At 40.0% G+C, this 18,179-nt stretch overlaps 2 protein-coding genes across 5 annotated transcripts; both read right to left on the reverse strand.

Annotated features, from left to right (window-relative positions):
* Positions 1-278: 278 nt before the first annotated feature.
* On the reverse strand, positions 279-9,885 carry ubl3b (ubiquitin-like 3b). Of its 2 annotated transcripts, none has more exons than XM_035532269.1 (6): positions 9,553-9,885; positions 8,593-8,740; positions 4,059-4,167; positions 3,633-3,719; positions 3,325-3,402; positions 279-1,940 (listed from the first exon to the last, which is right to left on the reverse strand). In XM_035532269.1, exons 2-6 carry the CDS (start codon positions 8,629-8,631, stop codon positions 1,888-1,890), a joined length of 366 nt encoding a protein of 121 aa, XP_035388162.1. In that variant the 5' UTR covers positions 8,632-8,740; positions 9,553-9,885; the 3' UTR covers positions 279-1,887. The 2 variants fall into 2 exon arrangements, with proteins under 2 accessions (XP_035388162.1, XP_035388161.1); XM_035532268.1 differs by having other exon boundaries at positions 9,269-9,885.
* A 574-nt stretch (positions 9,886-10,459) lies between these two features.
* Positions 10,460-17,797, reverse strand: slc7a3b (solute carrier family 7 member 3b). 3 transcript variants are annotated; one of them, XM_027012999.2, is made up of 12 exons: positions 17,723-17,797; positions 14,604-15,023; positions 14,057-14,218; positions 13,412-13,583; positions 13,168-13,280; positions 12,854-13,076; positions 12,631-12,770; positions 12,415-12,517; positions 12,113-12,297; positions 11,702-11,868; positions 11,390-11,498; positions 10,460-11,157 (listed from the first exon to the last, which is right to left on the reverse strand). In XM_027012999.2, the coding sequence occupies exons 2-12, from the start codon at positions 14,971-14,973 to the stop codon at positions 11,027-11,029; spliced, it is 1,875 nt and encodes a 624-aa protein (XP_026868800.2). In that variant the 5' UTR covers positions 14,974-15,023; positions 17,723-17,797; the 3' UTR covers positions 10,460-11,026. The 3 variants fall into 3 exon arrangements, with proteins under 3 accessions (XP_026868800.2, XP_035388113.1, XP_035388112.1); XM_035532220.1 differs by having other exon boundaries at positions 17,708-17,761; XM_035532219.1 differs by lacking the exon at positions 17,723-17,797 and adding an exon at positions 16,774-17,008.
* Positions 17,798-18,179: the final 382 nt, after the last annotated feature.

Consider the following 18,179-nt stretch of genomic DNA (forward strand, 5'->3'; position numbering starts at 1 on the left):
ATAACATCATTCACTCTAACCAGTATTAAAACACTGGCTGACTATGGCCTGCTCTCAGCTGCAGTGAGGAGACTGTTAATGAGGGTGTAGGTTAGGACCATGAATCATCTGCTTAGAAAACTAAACCAACACCGCCATCTAGAGACTGAAGCTGGGCGAGGGGAGTCCAGACGCCTCGTCAGCACACGTTTTTGAGAAGTCATCCATAATTTGTAAGAGTAATGAACATGGTGTGCTAAAAAAATAAAATGAAAAATAAAACAGAAAAGGCCATGAGATTACTTCAAAGATTTTTTTTAATTAATTTATAATACAGGCTTTTAAGCAGATTGTATTTTTACATTTAATATTGTGAAGCCAATTCCACAGCAGTCATGATTAAAACTCACTCACTGAAGGGTGGCCACTCAAAAGGAGAGAGTCAGGACCATTTCCTCAACACACTCACGGCTGATCTGTTCTCCTGTGTCATTCATGCCATCCCTCCCCCAAAATCTCACACACACACAGTCAGCCATTAAATGTCTACTAATTAAAATCTGAACTACACTGACAAGATTACAAAGTCCTTTTTTTTTTTTTTTAAGAATTCCATTATTAATAATATTAATTCTCCACAATTAGAAGCAAATGAAAATACAGAAAGCATACAAACATTAGGAATTAAAACACCCAAGTTTGGGGTTTGGCGGGAATTAAGGGTCGATCTCCTGTTCACTCATCTTTGCCCTCGCCAGACATCAACCGTGCTTCTGGTGTAGTACCTATGGGCGAGGTGTTCACACAGGAGCCCTCCGATACTTCCCTTATCCTATTCCTTAAGCTGGCTGGTGATGGCCATTCCTCGGGATGCGTGGGCAGACAGTCTGATTAGGCGAATGAGGTTGCAGACTGAACTCCTGCCTGGACCAAATGCCTTTTCAAGATCAAGCACATTTGACAACCTTTTCACGCAATGTTCAGTGGGAGGGGCCTTCACTATTTAAGCACATAAGAGGTGAACAGTTTTCCAAGACGACAGGTACACACCCAGGGTAAGAAAACACTACACTAGGGCATGCACAGATCAAAACAACTGTTTAAAAAAAAAATAAATAAAATAAAATAAAAAAATAAAATAAAATAAAAAAATTAAAAAAAAAAAAGTGCCTCTCAACTAGGTTCAAACGACCACTTGGTCCTGTGCCAAAAGGCAAACATGGGTGGTCATGGCATGTGCCATCAGCTCCTCTATACTGGTCCTACATGTATGAAGCAAAAAAGGTCTTCACAGCAGGTGGTGGAGATCATGTTGAGGAGTGATGCTTTGTCATGTACTGTCCAGGTCACAGCGGAACAATTGATGCCCCAGAGGGCAAGATCTGAGTCAAATGTAATTCCAAGGCCTGCCACACACATACTGCGCTTGACTTCATGATCAGAAATGAGTCTAAAATGCAGCCAGCATTTATAAAGCAAAGCCAGTTCGAAATCCATTTCCAATCAGAAAGAGGGGACCTCCAGATTTTCACCCAAGCACACCGAATTCCTTAGATGGCTCCTGTTTTTCAGGATGCAGAATTCCTAGTTGTCAACTGCCTTTCGGTGATCCAGGTATTCCATGTTACTGCCATTCATTTTCTATTAAATGTACATTTTCTATGGCTATGTACAAATTCTTATGACCTGACTAAGCAAAGAAATTTTGGCAACCAAAAAAAAGCAAAACAGAATCAATTACTTGGCACAGAAAGGTACCAGCCACTGTACAGGATTAAATCAACTAAATGAACAGAAATCAGTTTGAACCCCCAAGCTGTTCATCAATCACATTGATTGGTAAGCAGAGGAAGGTGGCAGGGCAGAGGAGGCGTGTTTGTGGGAGCAGTGGGTTGATCGTTCTTCTGTTTACAGCAATAGGCAGCAGCTGCTTTCTGTAGTTTTCTCCCGGTTCCTTTGGCCTTAAAATAAATATAGAAAACATCATAAGGAAAGGGCCAAGTGACACCTAATAATAAACCCACTACATACTCCTCCTATTAGGCTTTGTTTTTATGTAGCCTTGAGAGTGAAAGTCAAATCAGATCATAATGTAAAACAAACAAACAGGCTAACAAAAATAGGGTGGGTCAAAAATACATCACCAGCACACTCACTCTTTTAGCAATACACAAGTGTCCTGATATTTAGCTTTGCTGGGGTTGGCTTAAAAAGCTGAAAAACACAGTGTACCACAAAATCACCATCACACAGTTCATTACTGTTCTAAAAGTACTGAGAATACCCAAAACATGCTCATAAATTAAATCTATGTTGTTGTCGTCCGTTATTTAGATGCCGGGTCATCGTCGTGTTTCTCAAATATTATTTAGATGCAACATTAATACTAACATGGTAGGGGCATGGCTATGGGTATGAGGATCAATTATTATCTTATCCCTCAGTGGGCTAATAGTGGTCCAACACCCAAAAATGTCCCACCAGATGTAGAGCTATGGACAGACAGTGCCCACTGGTGACTACTAGAAACCTCTACCCTCCGTTAAAGTGGCTAGTGAGAAATCAACAGCGGGAAACATGAGGTGCCTTCAAACTGATGTTTGCTATTGTTTGACATGCTTCTCTTTGAATACTAAGCAAAGTTTAGACACTCTTTACAAACTGAAAATAAAGCATCAAAGTCTCTATATGGACTACAATCTCGAGTTTCCAAAGCCACTTTGTGACATATTTAGAAGGATATGCATCTAATCATCCCAGACTACACATCTCTTGTACATGTCATTCTCTGAGTGGAGAAAAATTACTTTTTGTTACAAGCTGTAATAATGGCACTCATGACTTATTTAGGATTTAAAATATTTTAATCTCACACCATCAATAAGAATGTACTTTATATCTCGAGTTACCATGCTACAAAATTTGATTCAAAGCACCGCCCCTAACAATACCTCCCATCAGGCTCCAGAGACAATGCACCCTAACCTACGGTAATGTAGCCAATTACACTGCTGCTCAGGACCCTGTCCCAAAGGAGGCAAAAGGTCAATTCATCAAAATCTGCTTCCTAAATATGTCCAATCTTGTACATCAAATGTAGGCAACTGGGCACCAATTATTTTGAAAAAAACAATCATTTGAAATGTCACAGCAACCACACGGTTTGCTAAGGAAGCTACAATAAATGGTTCGGTTGGAAGATTAAAACCCAACAAGGCCAGGGGCTACCTGGCATAGGTTCTCAAAAATGTCCATTTCCTTTATTCAGATGCAGAGCTGCTTAGGAGGCAGGCGCGCGCACACACACACACACGATGTTGCCAATGGGGACAGTCCAGCTCTTACCATGAGAGTTGGGTTCTGGCAGTGTCTCTCTGGCAACCAAGTGCATGACAGTTGTTCGGCCAGGGGGCAACTTCAGAGCTGTTCAAAAAGAGGCACAGTATACAGATACTAGTTTACCTGGGAGTCATCACAAGAGGTTAAATGCACTATTAAAAAGTATCTTAGAGCAGCAGATGAATGTGTGCCAAAAAATATTTTAATTCCACTCAAAGAAAAAAGGGGGGGGGGGCAGAGAGACAAAAATGGATGACACCACCACCTGGAAAAGAGGATGTTTCTGAAGGAGTTAAGAACTGTGAGTAGCTCACCTCCTAGTGTGACATTGCCATGCAGGAAGCGTCCCTGGAAGATGAGTCTCAGGATACTGGGACTGCTCACCTGCTCCTCTTCCCAGCCTGTAAAGGAACACAAGCACAGTGTTTATTCACAAGCTGCACAATAGGATCCTACCAGACTAACAGGAGCAGTGCATGGCAACAGAGCACTTGTCCATTGCTGAATGCCTTCTGACAGATTCACCATATGAACACATGCAGGAGAACTACTGTTAAGATGATGTTTTTTTTTCCCCTCTAAATTTAAATGGATGCTTAATGACTGCAGTCAGTGGCAACTAACATGAAAGGGGAATTAAAACTGCAGTTGTGAATTATTGCCTTCTGTTTCTGAGGACTTTTAAATTAAGCGAAACAATATGTTGTCCACCCGTGCAATGCATATGCAGTTTAGCTTACCTGTTGGCCAGTTTTCAAAGACATAGCGTGCAATATCCGTGGCCGAGTCATTGGGAGAGAAGGTGAAGTCCTCAGTCTTCCCACTCACAAGGATCAGACGCAAGCTCACCTGGAATCAGTGAAAGGAGGACAGGGAATGAACATCTTAAAATCTCTGGCCCAGGCTTACTTTTTTGGCTCCCCCTTTCCAATTTATCCACCCCACCCCCATATAGTCATTATGCCAATTGCCAAGCATTCCCAGTCATATAAGAACAACAAACCATGGAAGGTGCAGCAAGCGAGACACGTGAAACCAAGCACCACATTTTTGAATGGCTGTTCATACTGCAATAGAGGCCAGGCCAATGCACTCGGAAGATAGCACTTACTGCACTCGTCAACAATCAAGAACACACAAGTCCACAATTGGCTTGATGGGGGCATTGAATGCCGGGGGTACGGGGGTAGAGGAATGCTATCCCCCCCACCCAGAGTGCAGTGGCAATTTAGCCTTCCAGCCACAAATGGCAGTAGCATCAATGAGGCTTGAACTAGCAAACTCCCCAAGAGAGGGCAAATACTTTTCCATTGCGCCCAGCCAGCTTTTAAGCATCACATAACCCTTCCACTTGCACTCATTGTACAGCCAGGGGAATCTACAGAAACAAGACAGTCCTTCCTAATTAGGTTTCTGCCTTAGCTGTTGAGGAGGTGAAATTGGTAGTGTCATCTGAAGCTTCCTGTTAAATGGGCATCTCCACGGTGACAGTGCAGAGAGGGTGGGGCCAAGAGGAAGCATTCCTGCCCTATGGTGTAACTGGAAGGACTTCCACCCCACCCTCCTTTTCCCCCCAGGTTGTCACCCTAATGCAATAACCCCAAGTGTCCCAGTTATTAGGAGGATGCGTCTGCAGGTGAGAAGCTGGTTGATATGCAGGGGGAAAAGCAGCTGTCTGAATACCATTAAAAACACCTCTGAAGTGCAGAACAATAATAATTAACAACAATAAAGATGGTGGGACTATCACAAGCAGTCAAGAACACATCCAGCTGGGAGACCTCATGGACCCAAATTACAGCACTGAAACAAAATGGCAACAAGGATGACATGACTCATGTAATGCTAAGCAACAAGCAACCTATGGAACCAGCATGCATGCTGGAGCCATAACCACACCACACCCTGCCATATACCTCCTTGTGCTCTTCACATCAAGGTCCACTCAATCAGCAATCCAGCAGTCCTGAGTACTGAAAAGTTGTGAATCCACGACAACTGCACTGAGCAGAGTGAAACTTGATTGGTTGTGCTGTACTAACTAAAAAAAGTGAAGGACTGGCAGCCCTAAAATGAGACATCCAGTTTAGCACAACCACTGAGCAAAGGTGCTTCATCATGGAATAGAAAGCCATCTGCACAACATTAAAGCAGACAGTGGAGATGATGGTAGTTTAAGGTATATTATTTGCATTAGGGAACCTAATAAAAGCGGTCGTATTTGCACAATGCTCTGCTCCGTAGGGGGTGGCGTACTACAGATTGAGGCTAGGTACCAGCAGACCTTAATAGAGCTCCTGAAATAAAATGAGAAAAGGAACAGGGTCTGTGCTATGCTTTAAGAGTAACCTACAGAATTCAAAGAGTTCAGCTGTTCAAAGAGTTCCCTTGTTCAGCTGTTTTTCCTTCCCCCCCCGAGTTTAAATGTACTTTTTCCATGCCATTCCCAGTTTTCAATGAGTCCTCGGTTTAAACATGACATCACCCACACCATGTATGCAAGGCTTGGCTGGGACTAAATGCATTCGTTCAGATTCATGCAGCGGTGAGAGGTGGAGGGGATTGGAAAAAGGTAAGCCAGCTGGTCTTGGCACTGCTTGGTTAAAAGCCACTTGCTAGCATTAGCTCCTGCACACAGAGCATGGCCAAAATAGAACACCCCCCCCGAAGAACCATGAAGATGCATAAAACTGCAACTAATGACTCGTGATCTATGGTCTGCCTGAAAAATAAGAAAGGAGAAGTGAGAGAAGTGAACTTCCCATCTAGCTGCTTAAAGCTACCAAAGACCAAAGCAACAAAACCAGTTTGTGTTACAGAAAAACAAGCCTTTTTGGTGCACTCACACTGACAAATCTAGTCAGCATTCCTAGTACAGCTATCTAACAATCTTAATACACAATCCACAGATGCTACCTATTGGACTATGAAAGAAGCACAAGTCATGACCTAGGTAGTGCCAATTCTAAAAATCGGTCCTCAATAATGACCATGTCCATAAGGAGCTCTCCGACACGTTCAAAACATTACACTTCTTTTCATATCACATCCTTTAACCCTGCTCAAGCAACAGCTCCCATTTGCACACCACTGGGTACTTCTGCTGAAATTTAGGTCACCACCCCCCAGTCCCTTACTCTGGAAAATGCAAAGCAATTTGACTTTAGTCAAGGGATATCAAGGATTAGAAGAAAGGTCACAACATACGATGTCATGGCAGCAGTCTGTTTACAAACATTAGGCAAAAGCTGATCAAAAGACCAGTGCTCCCCCTACCAGAGTCAAAATATCAATAAATTCACCATTAATATGATAATGAATAGCTGTAACATTTGTAATTAAAAAGTACTCTTTCCTTTAAATACCTAGAGAATTTTAATCTGTAGTCACTAGCAATAGCCTTTAAACCATAAAAGAAAGTATGGATGGCACTACAGGCCTACATGTTGCAACTCAGTGAACTGAAGAATATTAGGAATGAGAAAGTAGAGCATGTCAGAGCTGAAGTGGGTACTGAGAATGCAGAAACTTCTTAATTCCTGAAAGTGAAGTACTGCCATTTCTCGTCACAATAAATGCAAATCAAGATTTTGGTATTTTGTTATTAAAATTAATCAAATAAACATTGAGACATTTATATTTCAAGATAAATATGTACACTGCATTCCAAATTATGCAAATGATCTTTCTCTGATTATCCTAAATGGTCAATGCAAATGACTATCATTTTCAAGTCATCATCCGTTTGAGCATAAAATGAATTTTATTGAACAAACCGCCCCCCCGATTACTTTCTCAAAAATAAACTGAAAATGCACTGTTCCAAATTATGCACAACAAAGTTTCAAAACATTTTAAAGGTGGTAAAGAACTGAAAATGGTCATTTGTTGAATTTGCAGCATTAAGAAGTCACATTTACTGAAATCAAAAGCCATTTCCATAAAAACCTTAACAGGCCAAGTTAGATGTTAACATAGGACCCCTTCTTTGATAACACCTTCACAAAAGAACTTGAGTTCTTGGAGAATTTCTGCTTGAATTTCTTTGCAGGATGTCAGAACAGCCTCTGAGAGCTGCTGTTCTGATATGAACTGCCTCCCTCCCTCAGATCTTCTGCTTGATACTCAGTGTCTTAATACGGTTGAGGTCAGGGGAGGATGATGGCCATACCATGAGTTTCTCTCCTTTTATGCCCATAGCAGCCAATGACAGAGCTATTCTTTGCAGCATGAGATGGTGCATTGTCATGCATAAAGATTTTGCTACGGAAGGCACAGTTCTTCTTTTTGTACCATGGAAGAAAGTGGTCAGTCAAACTCTATACACTTTGCCAAGGCAATTTTCACACCTTCAGGGACCTACCAGCTCTCTTTCCCCATGTTTCCGGCCCAAAACATGACAATCTCGCTGACGTCGCTGCCTTGTTGGGACATGGTGGCCATCCACCAACCGTCCACTACTCCATGCATCCGGACCATCCAGGTTTGCATGGCACTCATCAGTAAACAAGACTGTTTGGAAAGTTAGTCTTCATGCATGTCTGGGCCCACTGCAACCATTTCTGCTTGTGAACACTGGTTAGGGGTGGCCAAATAGTAGGTTTATGCATAACTGCAAGCCTCTGGAGGATCCTACAACTTGAGGTTCGCCAGACTCCAGAGGCACCAGCATCTTCAAATAAATACTGTTTGCTGCTTTGTTACGCCATTTTAGCAGCTGCTCTCTTAATCTGATGAATTTGTCTGGCAGAAACCTTCCTCATTATGCATTTATCTGCACAAACCCATCTGTGCTCTGAATCAGCCACAAATCTCTTCATAGTATGATGATCACGCTTAAGTTTTCATGAAATATCTATCGTTTTCATACCTTGTCCAAAGCATTGCACTATTTGACACTTTTCGGCAGCAGAGAGAGATCCCTTTTCTTTCCCATAATGGTTGAAACCTGTGGCCTACTTAATATGGAACGTCCTTCTTAAGTAGTTTTCCTTTAATTGGGCTCACCTGGCAAACTAATTATCACAGGTGTCTGAGATTGATTTCAGTGATCCAAAGAGCCGAGACAATACCATCCATGAGTTTAATTGAAAAACAAAGTTAAATCTTTGACACTTAAGTGAAATTTGCATAATAATGTGGAATGCGGTGTAAAGTTTACTTTAATATGCATGTTAGATGCAAGTCCAGTTAGGCTCTTCATTTCATATTTTCTAATTCCACAATTAGAGAACTGTATAAATGTAATTGAATTAAGCAAAGCAGATTACTCACTGCGTCGGACTCTCTTTGAGCGGTCATGGCGGTGGTCATAGATGAAGGCCAGCAGGAAACTGATGCGTTGGGGGTGGGTGGGGGACAAATAGTGACACAAAGACCCTGTATGTGCTAATCCCTCAAGTCCTTCTCTGCTTTACACAGCCTGGCACCAAGTTAAACATTGAACAATTAGCATCAACAATTTTGTTTACAATGCATGGAATAAAATAATTTTATAATATCCATTTGTGCTTGAAACAATCACCACACAATACAACACATTCATGTATTTACATACATGAACAGTCAAACAAAAATATACACATTTATACATAAACACAAACACGCTATATATGCATATTTGTGTGATGTACCTCTTTCATGCTATTTCTCTGGAACCTGTACTTCAATACAATTTTTTCTCTCTACATCTCTTACAGTACACTGCAATTACTCACCTAAAATCAATCCATCAATCTATCTATCCATCTATCTAACACACAGATACATACATATACATACACATATATATATATAAATAAATCAATCAAACAGCGTGAATGTGCAGTGGGGAAACGTAAGCGGACATTTGTATTGAGCATCAACAGCTGATTAGTTTGCTATAACGCAGCGTTCAATGATTCTTACGTTATAAAACCCTGCTTAACTGTCACGATAAAATGTCACATACCTTTGACGCCGCCTGACCTTTGGTTTATAATGTCACTGTTGTAGCAACATTATTTGACCGCAATAAAGTTAGCCAGCTATGTTAGCTAGCTAACGTTGCCAACAGCAAACTAGTCAGCTAGCTAGGTTAGCTAGCCAGATATCGTACAAACTACAACCAAGGGCTTTTGGTTACGTGAATAAATGTCTTTATACAAGATTAAGACTACGAAAGCAAAAAACGAGCAACGTCACAAGACCGGCAGCGTATATTTTGCTGACAAATCCCTTGAGAACAAAACGCACCGTCGTCGTTGGGTAGCCAACCGAGGTAGCTAAGCTAAGATAGCTGGCCTCCACTAGCACGCGAGTGCCTTCAAAAAACACGGTCTGGTTGAGGCTGGAATAATTTCTGACTGCGGCAGAAAATAAAGAACCGAGAAAGATCACGGAGTACGAACGGGGTCAACAAAAATGAACAACTTTCCTCGTCTCAAATACTCTCTAGATAAACTAAATAAAGTCGCTTAATAAGGCGATGGTTTATTAATCCATTAGCTAACGGGTACATCCATCATTATTATTACTCTATTCACTTGGAAGCAACAACAGTGATCGGTCCAGATTAATGGCTGAGAATTTAAAGACACCGGATATCAGCTGGCCATGTACACAGGAAACCTAACCCTGCTAGCATGTCTGGGAGTTGAAGTTTAAAGACAATATTTCATTTTGGTCAGTTTAAAAAAAAGTACCATATACATTTATTAACAAAGTAAGTAGTATATATTCATTTTTATTGTTTTATTGAGACGGATACACACTTCTCTCTCAAGGCTGCAAGGGCAGTCACAATAAGCACATTGTTTCAAAAGTAAGACAGGCATAACAGACAATTTACTGTCCACTTTGCAGCAATATAGAAAATGTAGACATCAACATTGCTTATGGATAATGTTTTTTGTACAACTGTTTTTAATAACCATAAATTCTTTATTAGTATGGTAGGCAGTAATGCAGAGAAAACAACCATATCAATATTGTTATATTAGTGGATTTTATATGGAGTGGAGTTTTAAAAAGAAAGCAAAATATTAAAAACTGCATTGATAATGCATATTTAAAAAGCACAATTAAAATGTGATTCCTTATGAAAATAATAACATTATTTACAAAACATTTACTTGCAAAACTTGTACAATTTATTTACATAGTAAAAATATGCAAAAATCTCTAAACAATAAGAAAAAGAAACCAACATCAAAAAACAACTAAATAAAAACATTAAGTACAAGACATTTGCTCGTTTAGTTTACCTCAGACAACAATGAAATTCACATTTGTATACTGTATGTCCATCATAAAATGTTACAATGCTTATATTAAAAACAACAGGGTAAATATATTCATATATTAAACACTCATCTACATTAATACACACACTTCATGGTCATTTTAATTTAGAAGTTGCTTCAAATGAAAAACTATGACAAGGGGCTATGGGCAGGTCACAAATCTTTGTGTCAAGATTTTTATATAGTGCATGTCATTTAAACAATTACAGAAGGTCCCTCATTTACATTCTGTGGTCCTATGGATTTAAAGCTTTTGTTTACTACTTTAGCAAGCTTTACTTGTTAAAGAAAGTTTTACTATCTGTAATTAGCATAAGTTTTATAATATACCAATAATGTACTCAATGTAAGTGTCTCTTTCATATTTGGGCTTTGATTTAACTGTACTTAACAAGAACATATTGTTCTCCCGAGGGTCTGTCCAATTAAACTTCACTGTTCTTCTCATCCAAACTTATTGGGCTCCTTTTTTGCAGAACAGGTTCTGAATTTCTGGAGGAATTCTGTTTGGCTTCAGAACTGTTCCTTATTCCGTAAGCAAAGTAAATCAAAAAGCCTAAAGCAAAGCATTGAGATATAATGAGGGAAAAGCATAAAATCAAACTGTCAACAACAGTACACTCATCAAACTGTCAAAGCATCCATACGGTGAAAGATGCATTACAGTTGGTATATATTTAAAGAATTCAGTGCAACCTTATCTGACGTCTAGATTGTATATCCAGATACACTTATTTTGGTAACGTTTTCAGTTCAAGAGAAAGTTACATTTCTAGGATGTAGCTTACCGACACCCATCCATACTGCGAAACGAATCCATGTTGGACCATCCAGCTGCATCATCAGATAGATGTTAATAAAGATGCTGACCAAAGGCAACATAGGAAGCAAAGGGACCTGGAATATGAAAGGAACGATCACGTCAAGCAGCTAAAAAGTCTATATAGGTATAAGCAACATATGACTGCATACATAACGAAAGAAAAGAACAAAAATTTAAAAAGCTACCCAAATAAGTATAAGTTAATAGTTAAATGCAGTCACTTAACAGTGTAAGACAGATGGCAGTAGATTTAAGATGCAGGACACTGCATGTGTACCTTAAAGGAAATAGCCTCCCTGTTCTGGGGCTGTCTCCAAATGATGAGAATGCACATGGCAGAGAGTATCACAAGGAAAACCACCATAGTGACCCATACACTATGCCCCTCTATGATACTCTCCGCCTGCAATGCCAGCACAATACATAGCAGAGTGAAGAGCGCACCTGCAGACAGAAAAACACAGAAAACCTTATTAAAAAAACAAAAAAAAACACACAACACATGTTCCCTCAAAGAGGAACTCACTTCTGCTTTCTAGAATATCTTATCCATTAAACAGAACCAAAAATATGTGAACCAAAAAAAAAAAAAAAAAAACAAGCTGTTTGCACACACAGGGGTGTTATGAAATGTGCCGATGAACAGAGCAGAGAACAGGCACAGCTTGTCCAAGAGGGAAGCCCTTACAGGTAATGGCTGTGGTGGCATATACGACCAGGCCAGAGGTTTTGGTTGGTGTCTGAGTGCTGGGCAACAGCAGAATCTTGGGAGTGAAGGACACCAGCCCAGTATCAGTTCCATTCAGCAGCTTATTCTGATGCTCTTCACCATGATTACTGCCAGTACTGGTGCTCAGACTGCCTGGCTGGTACCTGTGAACAGAATGACAAAAACAAAACTGGCTTTAAATCCAGCAGCTATTTCCAGCATTATGCAACCTTTTTGTTGTTGTTAGTGCATGACTGAAGAAAATGTAAAAGAACACCGACCTAAGGACAAGAACACACACTGCCACAAGCGTGTAGGCCAGCAACGTCCCGATCGACATAAGGTCCACCAATGCGGCCAGGTCGAACAATAAGGCCATCAGGGCTACATGTAGAAAACGAGAGATGCATAGACGTCAGGTCACAAGAAAGCAGTTGCTTGAACAGGAAGTCTTCACATGGTGAGATGTTACACCCTATTTTTCATGACAGCTCTACCTGCTATGACTCCGGATGCAATGGTGGCGGCCATAGGTGTTTTTGTCTTTTTGTGCATGCGGGAGAGGAATCGGAAGAGCAGGCCGTCTTCAGCCATGGAGAAGATCACACGAGGCATGGGAAACATACAGCCCATCAGGCTGGAGCCAAAAAAGAATAAATCACAGGAAAACACTGAAGGAAACCAAGCCTAATTACTGTTCATCACTAAAAGTAAACGGACCTGGTTGAAAGGGCACATAGAGAGCCTACAGCTACTATGTAGCGGGCAGGTTCCCACTGTACATGTTTGAAGGCCTCTGGCAGGGGGCTCGCAGTGTCCAGGACATAGTAGGGCATCATTAGTGTGAGGGCTGCAGAAACTCCAAAGTATGCGACAAAGCAGATGAGTAAAGAAGCCACTATACCTATTGGTATAGAACGCTGGGGGTTTTTGGCTTCTTCGCCTACGGGAGAAAAAAAGGAGGACGAGTTGATTGGTTTGACTGTGCCACACAGATTGTACAGGTTTCAGTAGTAAAATCAAACAGGACCTACCTGTGGTGGCAATGCAGTCAAAACCCACAAAAGCATAAAAGCAGGTCGCTGCACCAGAGAGGATTCCTGTAAAGCCAAAGGGTGCAAAACCCCCAGTCCCGAAGTCAGTTCCCCTGAGAAACATAAGAACATAAGGCAACATTTTAGATCTGGTGCATGTAGACACACCAGACATTCCATTATGGTCAAGCACGATAGTCTCCCGCCACCACTGCCCATCGTGTCTGCAGGTCACATGACTCACGGGGGCACTGGAAGACTTTTGTTGTTTTTGATATCCTCCAGTGTTAAGTTCCAGTTGTTACGATCACCCTTCACAAAGCCTGAGATTATGATGAAACTTAACACCACCAAGTTAATCCCTGTGAAGATCTTGTTCACCAACGCTGACTCATTTACGCCGAATGCCAGCAGACCTATAGGAAGAAAGGCAAGTGATGTAGAATTATTGTCACCGACTTTAGCACAACACTGGTATGTGCATGTGTTGTTTATTAAATATGACTTTATTAATATATTATCATGACTTTCAAGAAGGAATTCATGAAAAAAATCCAGATAATTACACAAGGATTCACAAACATTCTCAATACTATAAACTTCACAACCCCACCAAAAAACAAAAAATACTTCACAACAATGTATGAATACAATATGAAGAGCACCGTACATATCATGAATAGTATAAACAGTCCTGTGGTGTCTAATACATAACACAACATCCTGTGAGGTTATATCCATTTGCAAAGTGAACTAGTTAACTTCAAGTCCTTTGCTTAATTCATTGGCAAGTTTGCATATCCCATTTGCTTATATCTGATGCAACAGTCAATAGAAACAATGCATGATTCAAAGAAATTGTAGCGCAGTTCAAGAGTACTGGACTCACTGGTCAGCAGCATAATGATGATAAGTGCAAACAGGTCCGGATATTTTGTCAGTACATTTCCTGTATCTGGAATGGACATGGATTCATTGAAAAAGGTGGAAATCTTCTGTCCCACTAGATTGTCAAACGTGGAGCTCCAGGCCCTGGCCACACTGGCAGCACCTAAAGGATGAAGCACAGATGACCTTCTGTATGTGCAAGGGTAGCAAAGCCACATTCCCCGTCAACAATACGACAACCTCAGGCTGACACTCTCAGGCCCTTCAGAAACAGGCGTAAACACTTCATGCATTTTTAGATCCACTTCCCTTCATGTCCAATTCCATGTGATTGTCATAAGGTGTTAATTAATTAGGTCTCAGAGGCCAGTGCTTAATTGAACTATTAGGATTCAACACTAGAGGAACTCACACTCGAGTTATTTTGGAATGTCAAGTGGTCATTTTAGGTTAATATTTAATATTGCTTGTTGGCACTACACTACGAAACTTCTTCACAGTTCCACATCCTTCATGCTGCTTTATTCATAAATGCTGGACATACTTACCTATTACATAAGAGAGAATGAGGTTCCATCCTGTAATGAAGGCCCAGATTTCACCCACTGTTACATAGCTGTACAGGTAAGCTGACCCTGTCTTTGGGACTCGCGCACCAAACTCAGCGTAGCACAAGCCGGCAAGCACGGAAGACAGAGCCGCTATGAAAAAGCAAATCACAATGGCTGGGCCTGCCTTCTCCCGGGCCACCTCCCCAGCTAGCACATAAACGCCAGCCCCTAACGTAGCCCCAACACCCAGAGCAGTAAGGTCCAGGGTGGAGAGACAGCGGGCAAAGCGAGTCTCCTCCTGAGTGGGATCCAGCATACGCCGGCGCACTAATGACTTGGCAAAGGCGGCCAACTTTGACTCCATCATGGCACGTGGTCAGTGAGGGTGGACAGGAAGGCAGGAGAATGCTGAAGACTCTGTAAGAGACACCAGGAAGGCAAATGTTAGCTTGCTTTACACTTGTCACAACAACAGTAGATCTGGAAAGGTGCCAAATGCACAAGGCTGAAATGTACATTAACATAACTGGAAAAGCCAGCAAAAAGAACCTAGCCAAGTCGTTTTCAGATACCCCGACAGGAGTGCAAATAACAGTAAGTCAAATTTAATTTGAATGTGAACACCTTTAAACTTACTAACAGGTTTGCTTAAAGTGCTGTTGAACCATGTGGATTGACCCTTCTAATGAGTACTACGGTCAGGAATGAGATTTTTGAATAGTAGCACACATACCAGATAGCAGACTCTGGCAAAGTACACAGAAACTTGATAGAAGTAGTAATATGTTTTCCATGTAAGTTAAAAAGAAAAATACATGCATCTCTATATTATATGTAATATCCCATCTGTGTAGGATAATAGTTTGCATTGGTAAGTTATGATGCAATACCTACACTACATTGCAAAGGAACATGTGCTCTTTCCTTTTAATTTCCCTTGACATTTGTTTAGTTAGTTTTAAAGAATAGCAAACCAACAGGAAATAACGTTATGTCTAACAATGTCTGGGAGCAATCCGAGGTCAAGTAAAGACTAGAAAGATACCAAAAAGAAAAAAAATCCCTATGATCAAAAAATGAGGAAATAAAGTAAAATTATCACAAACAGTGATATCATAAGAGGATGAGTAATAGGATGACCGCACAAGAAGCAGATTCATATTGTTACTACAGGAAACAAAACTTTGGATCAGTGTTACAGTACCATCTCAGGAGCATTTCATACAAGATCTCATGCTCCTTTGGTACAATCAGATCATAATATTATCTTTATCTTTTACTATCTTTATAGAAATATTATCTTTATTGAAATGTCTACAGCAATTAACTGACTACAGGATTAAGAATGACTTTCAAGACCTGGATCCAATACTCATTAACATCTTGCCTGACTATTGTACAAGCAGGGGTCACTAGTGTAGTTCCCTTTATTATTAAGGATTAGAAGGTAAAATCTCCGCTGCTGAAACAGAATTGTATAAAGGCTGCTAGAGCTGACCAAGTCTCTAGGCTCAGTGGTCCTTTAAATATTCCATTGGCTGTGAGCTTACATCTGTTGCCTCTATATACATCAACAACCTGCACTAAAATTATAAAGATAGCTCACTGCCTGCACAGTACTTTTTTAAACTTCTCCCTTCTGGTATAAAGTTAGAGGGTATTTTATGTAGAACATCTCGCACCTACATTTCTGCTATCTGACTGTTAAACTCCAAACTACAATTTTAATAAATTTTATTCATTTACATATGGTTTAGCAAAGTTGCATTATGCTGCAAGTGATCAATTATTACATTGGAACAAATTTCTCTCAGTCAAGCACTGACCATATCTAAATACCATATCAATAAAGTATCTAAATACCATATCTACCAGCTATTGATGTGACAGCTACACTGAAACATGCAGTGACCACAATTACTGATATCTTTGGTACAATAAACACATCATTCTTACAGACACACACCAGAAATACTATAAAAACTGTTCAGTGTTTAAATTCCACAGGAAAAGTTCAAACATTGTTGATGTTCCAAATGTGATGTACAAGCATATCTGGGCATGCTATAGTTTTGGCTCCAATGGTTTATCCGCTTATCAAACGGGTGAATCAGACAGTTTAGAAAAGCAGTTTACTCACGTTCTAACTTCCTCTAAACGTACTTACGTTTCACAAAGCTGTGTAATATGATTTTGTTATGTTTCAGTTTCCACAGCAATTAAGCAAAAGCATTTGTAAAATGTAATGAAATCCAAAACTCCCACAAGTTTTTGCTTCGACTGTTTTAGCTACTCTTCAGCATAAACGCAGTCACGATCCATCCTATGGGCGTACAAGAATGTACAATAACAACTGACCTTTCTGATGCAACATCATATTAACATTTCAACACGAGAAAAGTTTGATGAAAGCATATCAATGATTGTTGCGCTTCTAGTTCTAAGTATCTGTGTAATGAAAGTCTGGGAAAATAGGCTAAAGTGATCAGACGCAAGTATTTCAAGATGCAACACCTATGTATTTCGTAATGCAATTCTAATATAGAGCCCATATGCCACGCACGCAAACGTGCGTCCACTAACAGCACAACCCGTGTGGCTACACTGGATAATTTTAAACAAGCAAGGCAAGAAGTTCTGGTACTCATCACATTAAAACAAAAAAGGAAATTTGGCCCATGGATGGTCACTTTTATGCCATAATTATAAATAATTACCCTGTAATATTAAGAGTTTGTGTTAATTTAACTGCTACTCTAATGCTTTTCTTAGCTAAAAAGGATTTTGCTCAGCCGTTGACGAATCGATTAGTTTAGAAAGTAAAGTAATAAACACCTAAGCTAGTCTAAGAGCTCTAAATACATAAGAAGGCGTAGACTGAATATACATCGTATTTATATATAGCTTGTCACCAACAAGAATATCTTGAGCGTTCTAAAATTATAAACGTTATGAGTTATAACCTTATAAAAACATACACATTTAACCAGATCTTCAGATTATTTTGTCTTTATTTAATAAGTTAGCGAATCATTACCAAATGACATTTTTTCCAAAATACTTGTGGGATAAATAATGTTAGTTGATAAGCGATATATTACCTGTTCTTCTCTTACCTTCAAAAATCAAATTGCCTACGATCAACCTGGTTTAAGAGCCACAATGCTCTTAAAGAACACGCGGGAGGTTTTATTTCTGTGACGACTCAGGTTACGTCATATTACGAGCCCCTTCATCTATATTGATCTTTTCCAAGTAGGCCATAAGTTCCAAAGTATGTCGAGGACGAATCATTCTGATCGGATTATTGCAAATAATGTATGTACATTTCCAAAAGAGGGCATTGAGAAATTATGAATAAATATTGAGAAGAGATATGTATCTAGCAGGCTACCTTAATCTCTCCAGGCAATATTCGCAAAGCCAGGCAGGTAGAATAGTATTTAATATTCTAATATTAATAAGGTAAAACTGAAGAAAGAAAACAACAACAAGGATTGTCCATCGAAGTGTACACCACACATTAATGGATTTATTTATTTATTTGACCTGTTTTATGGTCACTGTATTAAT

The sequence above is a fragment of the Electrophorus electricus genome, chromosome 12 (assembly GCF_013358815.1).
Source record: "Electrophorus electricus isolate fEleEle1 chromosome 12, fEleEle1.pri, whole genome shotgun sequence".
Lineage (NCBI taxonomy): Eukaryota > Metazoa > Chordata > Actinopteri > Gymnotiformes > Gymnotidae > Electrophorus > Electrophorus electricus.

What these genes read in the sequence shown, in the direction of transcription:
- slc7a3b (XM_027012999.2), bottom strand. Translation starts at nt 14,973, where the DNA reads ATGATGGAGTCAAAGTTGGCCGCCTTTGCCAAGTCATTAGTGCGCCGG. An exon ending in CTATGTGCCCTTTCAACCAG is followed by an intron (nt 12,771 to 12,853) that starts GTCCGTTTACTT and finishes TTTTGGCTCCAG; the next exon opens with CCTGATGGGCTGTATGTTTC. An exon ending in TGCATCCGGAGTCATAGCAG is followed by an intron (nt 12,518 to 12,630) that starts GTAGAGCTGTCA and finishes TTCTACATGTAG; the next exon opens with CCCTGATGGCCTTATTGTTC.
- ubl3b (XM_035532269.1), bottom strand. Translation starts at nt 8,631, where the DNA reads ATGACCACCGCCATGACCGCTCAAAGAGAGTCCGACGCA. An exon ending in CTCAAAGAGAGTCCGACGCA is followed by an intron (nt 4,168 to 8,592) that starts GTGAGTAATCTG and finishes CACTGATTCCAG; the next exon opens with GTGAGCTTGCGTCTGATCCT. An exon ending in GCCAGAACCCAACTCTCATG is followed by an intron (nt 1,941 to 3,324) that starts GTAAGAGCTGGA and finishes ATTTATTTTAAG; the next exon opens with GCCAAAGGAACCGGGAGAAA.